Below are 14711 nucleotides of genomic sequence, written 5' to 3'. Positions count from 1 at the left end.
GTATGTACACATAAAGATTCCAAGCATCAGGTTTTGACCATGCTATCCATTCACCCTTTCCCAAAGACCCTCAGAATGCTATGTTATTAACAATGTGGTACCTCAGAAGAGCAGTCAGCAAACGGGCCTGCAGGCCACATCCAGACTTATTTTGGTATAGCCTGAAAGCTAAGAATGTTATTTACATTTTAAATGGTTAGAAAGAAATTAACAAGGAGTATATTTGGTAACACCTGAAAGTTATATGAAATTCATATTTCAGTGTCCATAAGTAAAGTTTTGTTGGATTAGAAAGACACTTTGATACCCTTACATATTGTCTCTGATTGCCTTTTCACAGAGTCCATTAGGTGCAACAGAGACCACCTGGCCTTTGGATCCTAAAATATTTACTCCATGGCCCTTTAAAAAAATGTTTACTGACTCATGCCTTAGAAGATACAAAAGATAAGTAGGATGAAATCTGCCTGAATCAACGAATAGCTCACAGTATTACTAACAATGCTGTTCACTATCAGCCCCTTTTTAAAAGATATTGGGAAAGAATGAGAAAACTGTTCTCGAGTTGTATTTTTTGAAGGGACCTCATCACCTTTATCTCCAAAACATAGGACCTTATATTCCAAACAGACTGTTTTGAATATTCAAACTTCAATCGTTCTTGTGATTATATTGGCATGATCTAATGGAAGGGCAAGGAAACAGTTGCAAAGTTGTGGAACATATAACATGAAGCTCAATTGGTCTGATTCCAATTTGCTTTCCAAAACAACACGAAAGAGAAAACCTGCTAACCCTTGCCAAGTTCAAGGACAAGTAGGAAGAGGGCGAATCCCAAATCTACTCAGGAACCCTGAGTGCCAATCTGTGTTACTGTCTCCCCAACAGGATGATGTCCTGTGTTTGTGTGTTAATGTTTTTGTTCTCTGTGATGTCCATGTTGCTTCATAGACACTGGTTATTGAAATACACTGGTAAGATAGGGAAGAAGCAGGTGTTATTTCCACTCTACAGAAGGACGAGGCTATAAACTGTACATGTTGCCCTTTCCATGGCAGGAAGTCAGCTCAGTGCTAAATCCAAGAAAATAAGATGTCTTTTTGTTAGACTTAAATTTCTGCATGGTTGATATGTCCCACAATATGCTAAAGAATTATTATCTGAGTTTTAGTCTGAAATTTGACTGATTTTCATTATAGCATCTGGTGTAGTGTTTAGTTTTTTTTTTTTTTTAATCCTACTGTAAGTATGTCCTCCTAAATCAACGAATTAAATGCTTCGTTCTCTAGAGATAAGATCGTTTGCTTTCTTATGTGTGCTGCTCCATTCCTCCTACACAGGGTCAGCAAATGATTCCTGGGGCAACAGTTTCCTGAATCTTCAAATACAATCTCCTTTGTACCTTTGCCTTTTAGTTGCTTCTTGAAATAAATGTTTTGAAAGTGAATTTACTTTCCTTATATCTTGATCAGAACTCACCAACATAAAAGGTTGCAAAAATCAATCACTTCGTCCTTACTGTAATTGTATTTCAGCAGCACAGAGCGTGTATGTTGGGAGAGTTTAGAATTCCTTTCATGTTACTGATACAGAAACAGAAACTAGGTAGGATAAGGTCTCTGTAAGGTCTCATAGCTACTTAGCGACAAAGTTGGGGTAAGAGCTATTTTGCCTCACTTAGTTACTTTCATTATATTTCCTTTCAGCCAACTTAAATATAATTATTATATAGACATTAAATTACAAGAGTTTATTGAATTATCAGAAGAAATCATTTCATAGAATGTTATATTTGACTATGAAACAACAAGACTTATTTCCACAAGGTACACAGGAAAATTTATTTCATTACTCAGTGGTTATACTTTATCAGTCTTTTTGAATTGTTATTAAGCTATAAGTTAATAAAGGTGATGGAAACTATAATTATACAAATAGTTTAAGAGATAAGTGTTACCAAAGCATATCTATTATCTTCAGTAATAAGTATATTTGAATTGAACACATTACTTGAGAAACCATTTGCTCTTCACTATTAAATGAATTTCTTGGTTTAGAGGGCAATTTTTGGAGAATTACTACCCTAATAGAGTGAAATACCTGAATCAGCTGGCTCCTCACTGTCTTGATTTATTTTTCCTGGGGAATCTAAACATGGAAGGAAGCAGAGAGTTCAAAAACAATTGTTCCCCATCAGGTCACTTTCAATTCACTCATACTACTTTATTTTCTTCATAGCACTTGTTACTATCTAAAATTATCATGTTCATTTTTTTATTTGTTTACTCCCTGGCTCAATATTCAAGAATTGAAGCTGCTGAAAAGGGGATCTTATCATCCTCATTCCCCGTTGTATCACCAGCACTGACAGCAGTAGCCAGGGCATAAAGGGAGTTTTGTATTCTCTGTTCAGGTTATGAGCAGTTGGGCATGTTGACTAGAATGTCAAGGGGTCACTTGTGAAATCATAAGTTTCATGGGTAGGGAAAAGAGATCTGACCTAGAAAGCATTGTGCTGAGTGCTGACCTCTTCATTCTGTTTTATGTCACCCCATCCCTGCTTCTGTAGCACCTGTCTGTATGTTCTAATTATTGGTGTCCTTGTCTTTCTCGACCATGGAAACTTGAGGGCAAGGACCAAGTCTCATTCCTCTATATGTCCCTGGTGCTGAACACAGTGACCAGCAGGGTGAGGGAACACATCCATGAGCACTTGAATGCTTCTTTTCAGCACAAGTGCCTGAGAACATACTATCTCTTTATGCATCACCTCTACAAAAAAGAAAGAAGGAAGGAAGGAAGGAAGGAAGGAAGGAAGGAAGGAAAGAAAGAAAGAAAGAAAGAGGCATAGTAGTTGATTGCTAAGTGTTCTCTGCTTGTTTGATGAAACACCTGCCTTCAAGAAGACAATTTCTGACAGATGGGGCTCTCTTTTTGTTAGTACTGTGTAAGTTCTTTATGTAGACCAGTGCTGTTGAGTAGGAATGGAGTGTAAACCATGCATCTAATTTCACATTTCGAACAGCCACATTTAAAAAGCTTTAAGAAAGTGGAATTAATTTACTAATATATTTTATTTAACTGAACATATCCAAAATATTATTTTCAACATTAATCAATATATAAAATCATTGAGCTACTTTGCATTTTTTGGTACTAAATCTTGAAACCTGTTAAGTATTTTGTGTCTCAATTTGGATGCAAAATTTTTGTCGGAAATATTTGATCTGTATATTATATCATAAAATTGAAAGTTAGAAAAGTAGATTCGCATATCCAAATTGTTCCAAACACACTTGCATGTGTTCTAGTATCTGAATTGGATATCAATTTTAATTTGAAATTTTAAATAAAACTAAATATTTAGTTCTCCAGTTACACTACTCACATTTCCCTACCACTAGCCACATATGGCTAGTGGCTACTGTATTGACCAGTGCAGATTATATATAAACTCGGCTTGAATAAATCTTTCTTATATATTTTTTTAAATTTGCAAACACCCAAACCCTCCTGTCACATCAAATCACAGGATTCTAGAAGAGTGAGGACTGTCATCGAAGTCATCTGGTCCAGCTGCCTCCTTTTACAAGAGCCAGAGCGCAGAGAGGAAGTGGCATGTGGTTCATCTTCCTCACGCTCCTCTCTTGGTGCCTGCTTTGTACTCAGAACTCTGCCAGGCACTACCAGTCTACTCCTTCGGGTTGAACAGACACCACAGATATGGCTGTGGGGGCCTTCTGTGTGCAATGGAGGATCTCCTCTGTGCAGGCCAGTGTGGGTGTGATGGAGAGACCTTGGGGAAGCCTCCTCATGTGCCTGCCCCTGTCTGCCCATGTGAGGTCACAGAGGCAGCTGGCATGCTTGGGACCAGCTGGCTCTCTCTCCAGCACTGAGGTCAAGCTGGATAGTCAGATGGATGGGGAAAGAGGGCAGACTAAGTGCTAAGACAGATGGCACCAAGGCCAGCGCTTGTTATCCAGAGGTGCCACCCCCTGCAAGGGGTATATGAATGGCTACCAGTCCCTCAATGCTATCCAGTCACAGTTTTTTGTTTTAAGAACTTCATATGTCTCACCTAAAAGTGAAAAATAATATGAGATTGTGAATTAAAAATTTTCCAGGTGTGTGTTTTTTATTTTGTCATTTATAACCATTGACAAGTTTAGTGCTTGTTTTCTTTCCTGTTCCTTCACCTTGTTCCAGACCTGCTCTAGGTCTCTTGATATCATGTAGGATGCCAAAAATTAATGAAATGATCGTGGATCCAGATTTCTTTGTGAAGAAGAAATATTTTGACTATCTCTTATGGCGAGGCTGCTCTGCTTCTGAGAAAACTGAAGTGGGCGCAGCATGAAGTCGTTCTCATTCCATCAAAACACACACTTGCCTCATTACCAGGAACCTGGATTAGGGTTGAGGAGGCACACCCTCCCTGGCAGCCCTGGAGCCGTTTCTCTCTTTAGTTTCTTTCTTGCTTCCATCTTCCATTATTCTATATACTCCCCATCTTCTTCTTTATAGCACAGTGTAACATTTTTTAAATGTGCACAGCTCTTCTAACTTCAAAATCCCCAGGTGACAGTGTCATCTCTGTGGAAACCACATATATTGTTATTAGTTTGTGTGTCAACTCAGCTCAACAAGGTAGACACACAATATGAAATGACGAGAGAGTAGTCAGGTTATTAATTGGCTGAACTAATATTTAGAGCTTGTCTTGAAATCCTGGAAAGGTATATGTGAAAAATGAGGGGGGAGAAATACTTGGCTGTGATATCTAAAGTCAGTAAGGCATCCTAATGAACTGATTTGGCTTTATTTTTGGTGGAATATTTAGTCACAATTGTTTGATTCCTGGATTAGATATTATCTGGAGTATGCCCATTACTCCATATGCGCAACGTGGAAAGATTTATTATCATTATTATTATTATTATACTTTAGGTTTTAGGGTACATGTGCACAATGTGCAGGTTTGTTACATATGTATCCATGTGCCGTGTTGGTTTGCTGCACCCATTAACTCGTCATTTAGCATTAGGTATATCTCCTAATGCTGTCCCTCCCCCCTCCCCCCAACCCAAAACAGTCCCCACTGGAGTGTGATGTTCCCCTTCCTGTGTCCATGTGTTCTCACTGTTCAATTCCCACCTATGAGTGAGAACATGCGGTGTTTGGTTTTTTGTCCTTGCGATAGTTTACTGAGAATGTTTTTATTGTTTTTATAGAAGATTCATGCTGTAATAATGCCCAGGCAGGAAGCACTCTGCATGAAACTTGTTAGTTCTGGTAATAAATAAAAAAAATTATTTCGGACAATTTTTAGCAGGGAGAATCACTTTTTTGACGTAACTTCTAGTAACAAAGCTGCAAACAGGGAAAACACTGAGACTCTTTGGGGCAGTATGGTGGCTTTCAAATTGTGCTCACCAAAGCTGCCTTCTGGAGGAGAGCTGGGACAGCCAAAGAGCTGGGGCTCCAGGACACCATTTTTTCCATTCAGCCATGCAGCTCCACTGTTGTGTTCATTATAAGTACCTTTCCTGTAGGACTTATTCGAAGAATAATTTCTGCAGCTAATAAAAATTTGAAAGATCTCTCTGTACTGTTTTGAAAGCATGGCTTAGGAATTCTTGTACCTGGGACTTTTATAAAACAAGAACAGATTTTTTCCTTTTTTCTTGAGAAAGGGAAGTCACTTAAGAATTTTTGTCCTCAGCATTTTTTTTCTTCTTTCTTTTTTTTGGGAGGGGGGAGCAGGGGGACAGTCTTGCTCTGTCACCCAGACTGGAGTACAGTGGTGTGATCTCAGCTCACTGCAACCACTGCCTCCCGGGTTCAAGTGATTCTTATGCCTCAGCCTCACTTGTAGCTGGGATTATAGGTGCACACCAACATGCCCAGCTAATTTTTGTATTTTTAGTAGAGATGGGGTTTCACCATGTTGGCCAGGCTGGTCTCGAACTCCTGACCTCGAGTGATCTGCCCACCTCAGCCTCCCAAAGTGCCGGGATTATAGGCATGAGCCACTGCGCCCGGCCTACCCTAAGCTTGTAATAGCTTTGACATTCTGTGCATGGGCCACACCCATCCTATGCAAGTCCTATGTACACATTCTCATGGTCAATGGCAAGTAGTAGGACTGGAGAAGTTGCTGTAGAGGGAGGTGACCGTCAGCCTGACTGGACCTTGTACTATTGTTTCCTCTAAGGCCATGTTTGCATCTCATTCTTGTTGCTACCAGGGATCTGCCCCACTTCTCAGACACATGAGCTTGTACCAGTTGGATAATTAGTTGTACTTTAAAGATTCATACTAGTTTTTAGTCTCCCAAATGACCATAAGTTCTTGAAATTTAAGTGGAAATTTTTGATAAAACTTTAGTCAAGGAATAAAGTTTTTAAAAGTTGTTTTAATGTTTTCATTTCAGCTATAATAAAGGCTTTCTAGAACTATTGATTAAAATGTCAATTCAGTTTTGGGGGGAAACTGGCATTTGTGGCTATCTTGAGTCAATGCCTTTGTGTTGAGAATAAGTACACAAGGAGCTTGAGAGTTACTTGTCAGGATGTCTGCTGTGTAGGGAGAAAGGGATTTAGCCTTTAGTAATATCACAGTCAAAACCTAGGACCCACAGGGCCGCCTTTCTTAGTAGAGTTACTGTTCAAAGTTCTAGTTTAGAAATGGAAGATAAAAGATCACATTTTCTGTTAAAAAAGTAATCTGAGCAAGCTATACCTTAGGATTTATTTTTGATGGGCTAACCACTTACTGAGATAAGGGAAAATCCAAGGCAACAAAAAAGTCACATTATAGAGTCCTAAAAAGCCATGACACATTCTCAACTTCTGAACATTTGGGGGAAGCAAAGAATTATTCTAGAGAGAAATATGTTGAAAAATACCTGCGGCTTATTTTCCTAATTTCCAACTATACTTTTGCCGATAGAAATCAATGAGAAAGTATAGTGCTTTGCCAGCCTCAGATGGAGAAGTTACTTGATCAAGCACACTTCTAAATATATTTTAAAGTATCATTAGTGTCTATAAAGAAAGAAAAAATGATCCAGGAGGCAGTGGGAAAGCCGCCAGCTTTTTAGCTGGCTGTTCTCTTCAACTTGCTGAAAATAAAAGAAATTGTATGAATGTTTTTCAAAAGTATAAGATGATTTATATTGGGAAAATGCATACGAAGTTTTAATTTTTACTCTGCCCCACCTGTTACTAATACAGTAAAATATCCTAGTAGAAAAACACTCATTTTTACAAAAGACCCAAATACCTTTCATCTGCTTTTGGATCTGAATTACATTTAATCCCCCACCTTCATGTTTCCCCATTTTTGTATGGCTTCATAGGCAGTGGAGAAACTTTGCAGAACTCTTTCTTCAGGAAGATAGTTTGTGTGGAAGTCAAGCATGTGAGCATCGGTGCACATAGTAGGCCCTTGGTAACTCTATGACCAGCGTGGTTTCCCTGTGGTTCACTGTGAGGCCTCAGAGAAGTGTGCAGTCCATTGGTAGCAGGAACGGAACGCCATGGTCCCTGATTCTTTCCCTTCCCATTTTTATCACTGCTTCACAGAGACTATTAAGCATCCTACAAGAGGAAAAGAGGAAAGACCTTTGAACCCCAAATCTAGAAGTATGGTGAGTAAAAGTTGTTTGCAGGAACTCACGCTTGGCACTCGTTGTGAAGCAGACAAACAACAGCTCCAGAGAACCCCAACCAAATCCTCACATGATGCATTGGGCTTGGTGCTCTGTCCTTTACACCTACACACTCAGCCCTACGAAGTCAAATGCACCGACCGCCAAAGTTATGGACTTTTGTATTGGAAGCAAACATGCTAACAAAGTATTTTCATCAGAACATCTTTTTTTCTTTCCAGCTCATTTTCTTGGTGAAATTGGTGTGTGTGTGAGTGTGTTTCTTTATTTTTTACTAGGTCTCATATGTTTTAGGCCCAGCCTGACATTTCAGCAGTTTCTTGCTAAAGCGCTTACTGTGAATACTGTGTAGTATGTGTGCAAATGACTCCTGACTTATTAGATTTCTTCCAGTGTGTGCAGCCTAGCAGAAGACACCCCAGCAGGCCTTGAGCACTACTGCTGCTTCACTTCACATAATGAATATTCAGAGGCTGCAGTCATTGAGAACTCAGGTGGCAAAAATAGTAAGGTGATTGAAGCAAACCCTAACATGAAAGCAAATCTGCATTTCAGTGACTCAGAAACACTGATTACAGCACAGATTCCTGACCCTCAGACCCCATGAGAGGAGAGTCCTGGGGAACCTCCTATGAATCAGGCATCTGTTCCATACACCAACATGCTCACGTCTTTCTGTATGATGTGTTGTAATCAGCATGTTGTTTTTAAAAGACAACAAGCCCTTCTGTAGTCCTCTCCACAAAACGCATTTAGGCTGATAGTTCAGCATAAAGGATGCACTGTTGAGACAGGCAATACATGCATTGTTTTACCCGTAATGCAGTCAGGATCTCCATAGCAAAATTTAGTGTGATTTTTGAAATCTTATTTTATATATTTTGTCACCATCAGCAGTTGAACTAAAGTAGGAACAGCTCCATTCTATCAGGGGTTAAATTATTCTCCGTGTAGATCTAGTGGTGATGTATAAATTGCAGCCTTTTCTTTTTTTCAAAGGATTCTAAAATAGGTTTTCAGAATTAGCACTGGATTTTTGCTTCTGCATGTGTGGTGACTCTTGATTCTTCCCCTTTGGAGAAGCATCCTTTGCAGCATTCCCCCTTCCGAGGAATCACTTAGACACTTCCAGCTGGTGGCAGGGGATACAGCCATAATACAGCTTCCTCTGTCCCAGCTGTCTTCTTCACTACGGTAAATGCATTACGATGGCTGCACTCTCCTGTAAAGGTTCAGGTAGAGGAAGGTGTAGGATGAAGTCCGGACACCATCATTTGGGTTTTTAAAAGCTTCAGCTTCTCCAGCATCTTTGCATTGTGAATATCTTCCTGCTTCTAGTCAAAGCTTTCTCTCTAGTGATTGGAATGCTGCTGTAAGCCTGATTAAAGGTGCCTCAGGATATCACCTTTTATAAGGAAGCCGTGCGTGCTTGAGAGGATCTTTTTAAATGCATTATGGCTCATGCAGCCTCACAATTAAAGAAAACCAGGGATTTAGAAATCAATGCTGAAGAAGAGCCTGAGAAAAAAAGGAAACACCGCAAACGGTCCCGGGATCGGAAGAAAAAGGTATCTATGTATGCCAGAGCATATATCTTTCCTGGATTCTTTTTGTTTTAATCTCCCCCTGGCATCTGTTAGAGACATTAAGGGTTATTTTTACATGCCGGGTAGAGTGTAAATTGGGTGTGTAAATTGGGAACAGATGATAAACCCTATGGCACACCATGGCCATAGGACGGCCAAGGCAAGAGGGATGGTTTTCTCCTGTGGGGTGATTGCAGGGCTATGCGGAAAGTGTGCTTCACTTTATATAGGCATGGGCATGTTTCCATGACACGGAAAGGTGCTGTGAGGGAGTTACAAAAGTAGTTTCTTCACAGCCCAGTCAAGGTGAAATGCACTGCGGTGACTTGGGTTAGAGGGAGAGGCCAGAGAGCCAGGCTTTGTACTTCTTAGAGGTTTGTCTCGTGGAAAAAGAGCTTTTGTGCTGGAACTGTGTCACATGCGTGCGTTTCCCAGGCAGATCTGTGACCTTAGAGACGTAGCACAAAAGTCATTTCCTGCTTTGCTTTTATTTCCTCTTTCTTTCCTTTTGCCTCTTATTTTTACAAGATGCTTTTTGTCAAGTTGTGCAATGGAAATAAGCTGCTAGAAATAACTTTCTTTTGTTAAATAAAGCTGAAATCACAGAGGTTTGTTTTTCCCTGCTGGGTGAAAGTGATTATCCTGAATGCAGGAATTCAGTGACCTGCAACCTTCAACACTGATTGCTTTAGATCAAAGCATGGGCACTGATGATTCCTTACTAACATTCCAAGGCAGGGGGAAAATAGGAGGAATATTCTGGGTCAGTGGTGTTTTATTATAGCCCATGAGTACTTAGAGTGCCCTTAAATATGACTCCTAGGTACTGAGCCGGGAATAAGACCCCAAAGCACTTTTCCTCCATGATAATTAATAAATATTGACTAAAACTCTGTGATCTGAATAGGAAAGGAAGGTCATAAAGCATTTTTATGTGTCTTTGTGAAAATTCCCAAGGGAAAGATATCCTTAATTTGAGCACTAAGGCATGTGCTTTCTAAATGACATGCAGATTGCATCTCCCACATGTACCCCTCTTCAGGAGTGACCATGAATATTCCTGGTACCTTTGACATTTTCTTCAGAGTTATGATCTACAGAAGACTCTCTGCCTTTTGTTGCATAGCTGACTTTGAGATTGAAGCTGGAGAGCTGCAGTTGTTTTGCTGCAAGTTATTAAATATAGATAGTTCCTACTTTTATATTCTTGTAAATAAACTTCTTGAATATATTTTCATAAAAATACAAACTTGGGTTAAGAAATTGTGTGCAGGCGTATTTCAAAGCCTTGCACAGCAGAGTTGTTATGAAATTGCCATACTTTGCTAGATTCTGGTCTAATTTTATTGTGTGGGGTTTCTCTGTGGGTAGGTCACTACCACTTGCCCCCTCTCCATACATCTCTCTGCCTACGCCCACCATGATAAACTAGCTTCTAAGAAACATGGCAAAGGTACATATATTTGTATGAAGATATGGTGTCATATTAATATTGACACTGTATGTTAGGCCGTTAGGCTAGCTAGGTTTATGTACAGCAGTTTTCTGTAGCAGTGATGACAGATCTGTTACCTTTGTGCCTGGGCCCCTGTTTGACTTGGAAGCAAAATAGGGAAGGGATGAGGCAAAGGGAGTTTCTGGACTCACTGAGCTGTAGCAAATGCTTTGTGGACCAAAGTGCTTTGTTACCAGTACAACAGAGTCTGTCCAATGTAAATCTCTTAGCAACCAGAAGGGAACATGGAGAAATATCAGTATCTCTATTGTAAATGTGCAAGTGGATTTAAACGTTTTGTTCTCAGGACACTCACAGAGTAGATCCTAAAACTGGCTCATGGATAACACTTTCATTACTGTTGTACTTGTTAATTCTTGACATAGTAAAATAGGTATATTCTGTAAGATACAGTGTATTACAGAAGATATAATATTCATAGTCAAATTATTTCATATACTACTTGCAATATACAAAGTAAAGACTGAATTATTTTGAAAACACTCTAGATTTCCTTCAGTGGCATAGCCATATATGACCCTTATTCCTCTATAAAGTGAATTGTTATGACTTTGAGTTTCTTTTTCCCCACCTTTTTCTAAGATCCTGATGAAGGCCTGTGGGCTACTTTGTTCCATGTTGTAGACCTCATGTCAAGAAAAAAATGCTGCTTCTAAGTATTTTGTGGGCTATCATGGGGATAGTTGCTCTTGTTCATATGCAGAAATATTGTACAGGATTTTTTATTTTTTGAGACGGAGTCTCGCTCTTGTTGTCCAGGCTGGAGTGCAGTGGCATGATCTCGGCTCACTGCAACCACCACCTCCCGGGTTCAAATGATTTTCCTGCCTCAGCCTCGTTAGTAGCTGAGATTACAGGCACCCGCCACCATGCCCGGCTAATTTTTGTACTTTTAGTAGAGATGGGGTTTCGCCATATTGGCCGGGCTGGTCTCAAACACCTGACCTCAGGTGATCCACCTACCTCGGCCTCCCAAAGTGCTGGGATTACAGGCGTGAGCCACCGTGCCGGGCCAGGAGCTTTTAATTACATAAAAGTAATAGTGGATGCACTCATAAAATCACAAACTAGAAAATCTTGGGAAAATCCTAAAGAGTGTCTAGTTTATAAAATAAGGAATTTGGTCCATGACACTCCTGCAGTTCAGGTTTGAGCAAGGCCAAAGACGAAGCTTTCTTGATTAGGTCTGATGACACAGAATCGCATAGTATGGGATATCACTATGTGTTACCATGAAATCATAATACATATGTAGGCTTAACATTGGATTCACATTTCATCAAGTTTTTTAAAACTCAGTGAATTACACATATGGTCTATTTTGAATATGTTAATCATGAATACATGATTACCAGCCCAAAAAAAAGCAGTACAGAACTTCTAGGAATTTATAATTAGTTGAATTTTAATAAAGATGTGTTTTATTCTTGACATAACTTAAGTCGTGTTAAGAAAAAGGAAATCTTCCTATTTGTTGAAAGGAAATGCATCTAGGTGGATGAAACTTTACTTTTTTATTACTAATTTGTCTGGCTTGAAAAAAAAAAGTTTGAATGAGTATCTTGTTTAAAAGGTGCTTACCAATGTATTTACAAATGCCCCTTACCCATACTTTCTCACTGCCCTTCCCTGCCATATCTTTTTCCCTTCACACTTCTCTGCTCATGGGCCGCTTAGGTTGGCAACCAGTGGGAGGCATGCCAAAAGTAGATAGAGTGCCTTTGGGTGAGTTATTACTGGATCCCTGCCCTGACTGAGCGAGTTGCAGAGAAGAGCTGTTTATATCCCCTGCTCCCAGCAGGGCCCTGGTCCATGAGCGGTGGTCAGTAGGTGGCTCATCCTACCATAAAGCCATGATGGGCTGAAGTCACACATGCTCTCTTTGTGGTCAGGCTGCAGTCCTTGCACACTCCCTGTCGTTGTTGGCTTCTGGTACCATGTTACCTGCGTGTCATGCCCTCTCCCCACATAAACTATAAAATACATTTCGGCAGTGTGGGGTATTACTAGAATTGACCCTAATTTGTTCCATAAGTGGGTTTTGTTAGTATATGAATATATGCTTGTATATATTTACCAAATCCTGTCAAAAAATTTGAGGTGACCCAATGAAATTTATATTAAAAAAGGAAACATTATGGAGTTTGCTCTCAACAGATAGGTAGGTAGATAGGTAGATCTCTCTATATATATGCGCCTGACACAGTGCTAAATACTGGGATAAAATGACAATTAATTCCATGATTAACATATTTTCCGATTATTGATGTCAAACATACAGTTAGTCACAGAGCAGGAACAAATATTCATTGCTTCATTCTTGTATTCATGTATTCATTCAGTAAACATTTATTAAGTGACTTCTGTGGATCAGGCATTGCATCAAATGTTGGAGACAAAGCCAATCAAAGCATAGTGGCAACACTACAGTAACGCCCAGAAGAGGCAGGGAGGGAGAAAGATAAGAGCCATTAATCAGCCTTCATAAAGAATGAAGAAGGAGCCCCAGGAGCCCACAGAAAGACCCTCACTTGGCTCAGATGCGCTCAGAGGAGAATCTCAGTGAAGCTGAGCCTTGGAGGAGGAGTCAGCAAGATAGTGAAGCAGAAGAACAGGAGTCTCATGCCCAAAGTAATAGAAGTAGGAGAGACTATTAGGCTGTGTGGGAAACAGTATTTGGGAGTTCCTGGAGCAAAGGGGACCTGAGTGTGTGGCACGAAAAGCAAGCAGGTGCCAGAGCATGAAGATCTTCATATGCCATCTTGCGTAGTTTGGAAATCATCCTGCTCAAAGCGGGGAGAGACCTTAATGGAGTGGTAGAAGAGAGGACTGTGGATAGCTTTATGGGATAGAGCCATCACTCAAGCATCCGTGTTGTAGCAGCAGCAGGGAGAGCAGTCAGGAAGCTCTGATGGGGATCCAGGCACGAAATGCTGAGTGTGAACCAAGGCGGAGACTATGCCAGTGGAGAGGGGGTGTTGCATACCAAAGATATTTAGGGGAAGACTCAGTGGAACTTGGCAATGGATTGTAGGCAGGATGTGAGAGAGAGATCGGATTCTAGGATAACTGCCAAGTTCCTGACTTGAAGGGGAAGAGGAAGAATTAAATGTCCTGGATTCATGTCTTTTCTCCCAGGCCATTTATTGACCACTTATTCTACACCAGGTAGGGTATTACATTGCTTTATAGGTGGAGACTCATTTAATCTTCCTAATAACCCTGTGAGAAGAGAAAGAATTTTTTTATTATCCCCATCTTACAGACGAGGAGACTGAGGCTGAGCCTTGAAGCTGGTTGCCCAAATGTTCACCCTAGTCAGACAGTGGTAGAGCTAGGATTCCAATTTGGATGGTCTAACTCTCTAGCTTGTGCTCTTAACTACTGTGCCATACAAGGTATGTAGTATGTGGCATTAATATTTTCACAGCTACACATCAAAGTGGGCTTGTTTCAGAAAATCTTCTAAGTGATAAGCTATTTTCTAGACATGTGAAACTTTAAATGACAGGCTTTAGGTCTCTAATTCAGTATTGTAGTGTCTGTTTTTCTTACCCTGTGCAGTAAATTTTAATGTTTTTTCTTGAGATTCTTTTTTTAAATTTTTTGCAAGTTAGAAATGAAAATTACCAACACAAAGATTTCAAATCCTCAGACACATTGCGTAATGACAACATAACAGTGTGTTAGATGCCTGCTGTATGTCAGCAATGTGCAGAGGATTCCCATGGGTTATTCTTTTTTCTTCCCTATGACTTTCCTATGAGGCAGGCATTATTTTCATCTCCATTTTTGTAGGTAAAACTAAGACTTAAAAATACCTTGTCTGAGGTCATATAGCTAGTGAGTGGTAGACCTAGACTTGAACTTGGGTCAAAGGACTTTGGGATCTGTATTTAACCACTGGGTTTATTGTAATGAGATGCTAGCATTCTCT

The 14711-nt window shown here is 40.0% G+C and overlaps 1 protein-coding gene across 3 annotated transcripts in view; it reads left to right on the top strand.

Moving 5' to 3' along the window:
* The window catches only part of ANK3 (ankyrin 3), a 556820-nt gene that overhangs the window by 188401 nt on the left and 353708 nt on the right, over nucleotides 1-14711 (top strand). Inside the window, exon 1 of one of the 3 annotated variants that reach the window (XM_055274391.2) lies at nucleotides 8558-9240. The exons of 1 other annotated variant lie outside the window; for it this stretch is intronic. In XM_055274391.2, the coding sequence (XP_055130366.1) occupies nucleotides 9127-9240 (114 nt within the window). In that variant the 5' untranslated portion in view covers nucleotides 8558-9126. Of the gene's footprint in view, nucleotides 1-8557; nucleotides 9241-14711 lie in introns of those variants that run through there. One more of the 3 variants, XM_055274393.2, reaches the window with a different exon arrangement.

Source organism: Symphalangus syndactylus, chromosome 4 (genome assembly GCF_028878055.3).
Source record: "Symphalangus syndactylus isolate Jambi chromosome 4, NHGRI_mSymSyn1-v2.1_pri, whole genome shotgun sequence".
NCBI classification, from domain to species: domain Eukaryota; kingdom Metazoa; phylum Chordata; class Mammalia; order Primates; family Hylobatidae; genus Symphalangus; species Symphalangus syndactylus.
This window is presented reverse-complemented; position numbering and strand designations above follow the sequence as displayed.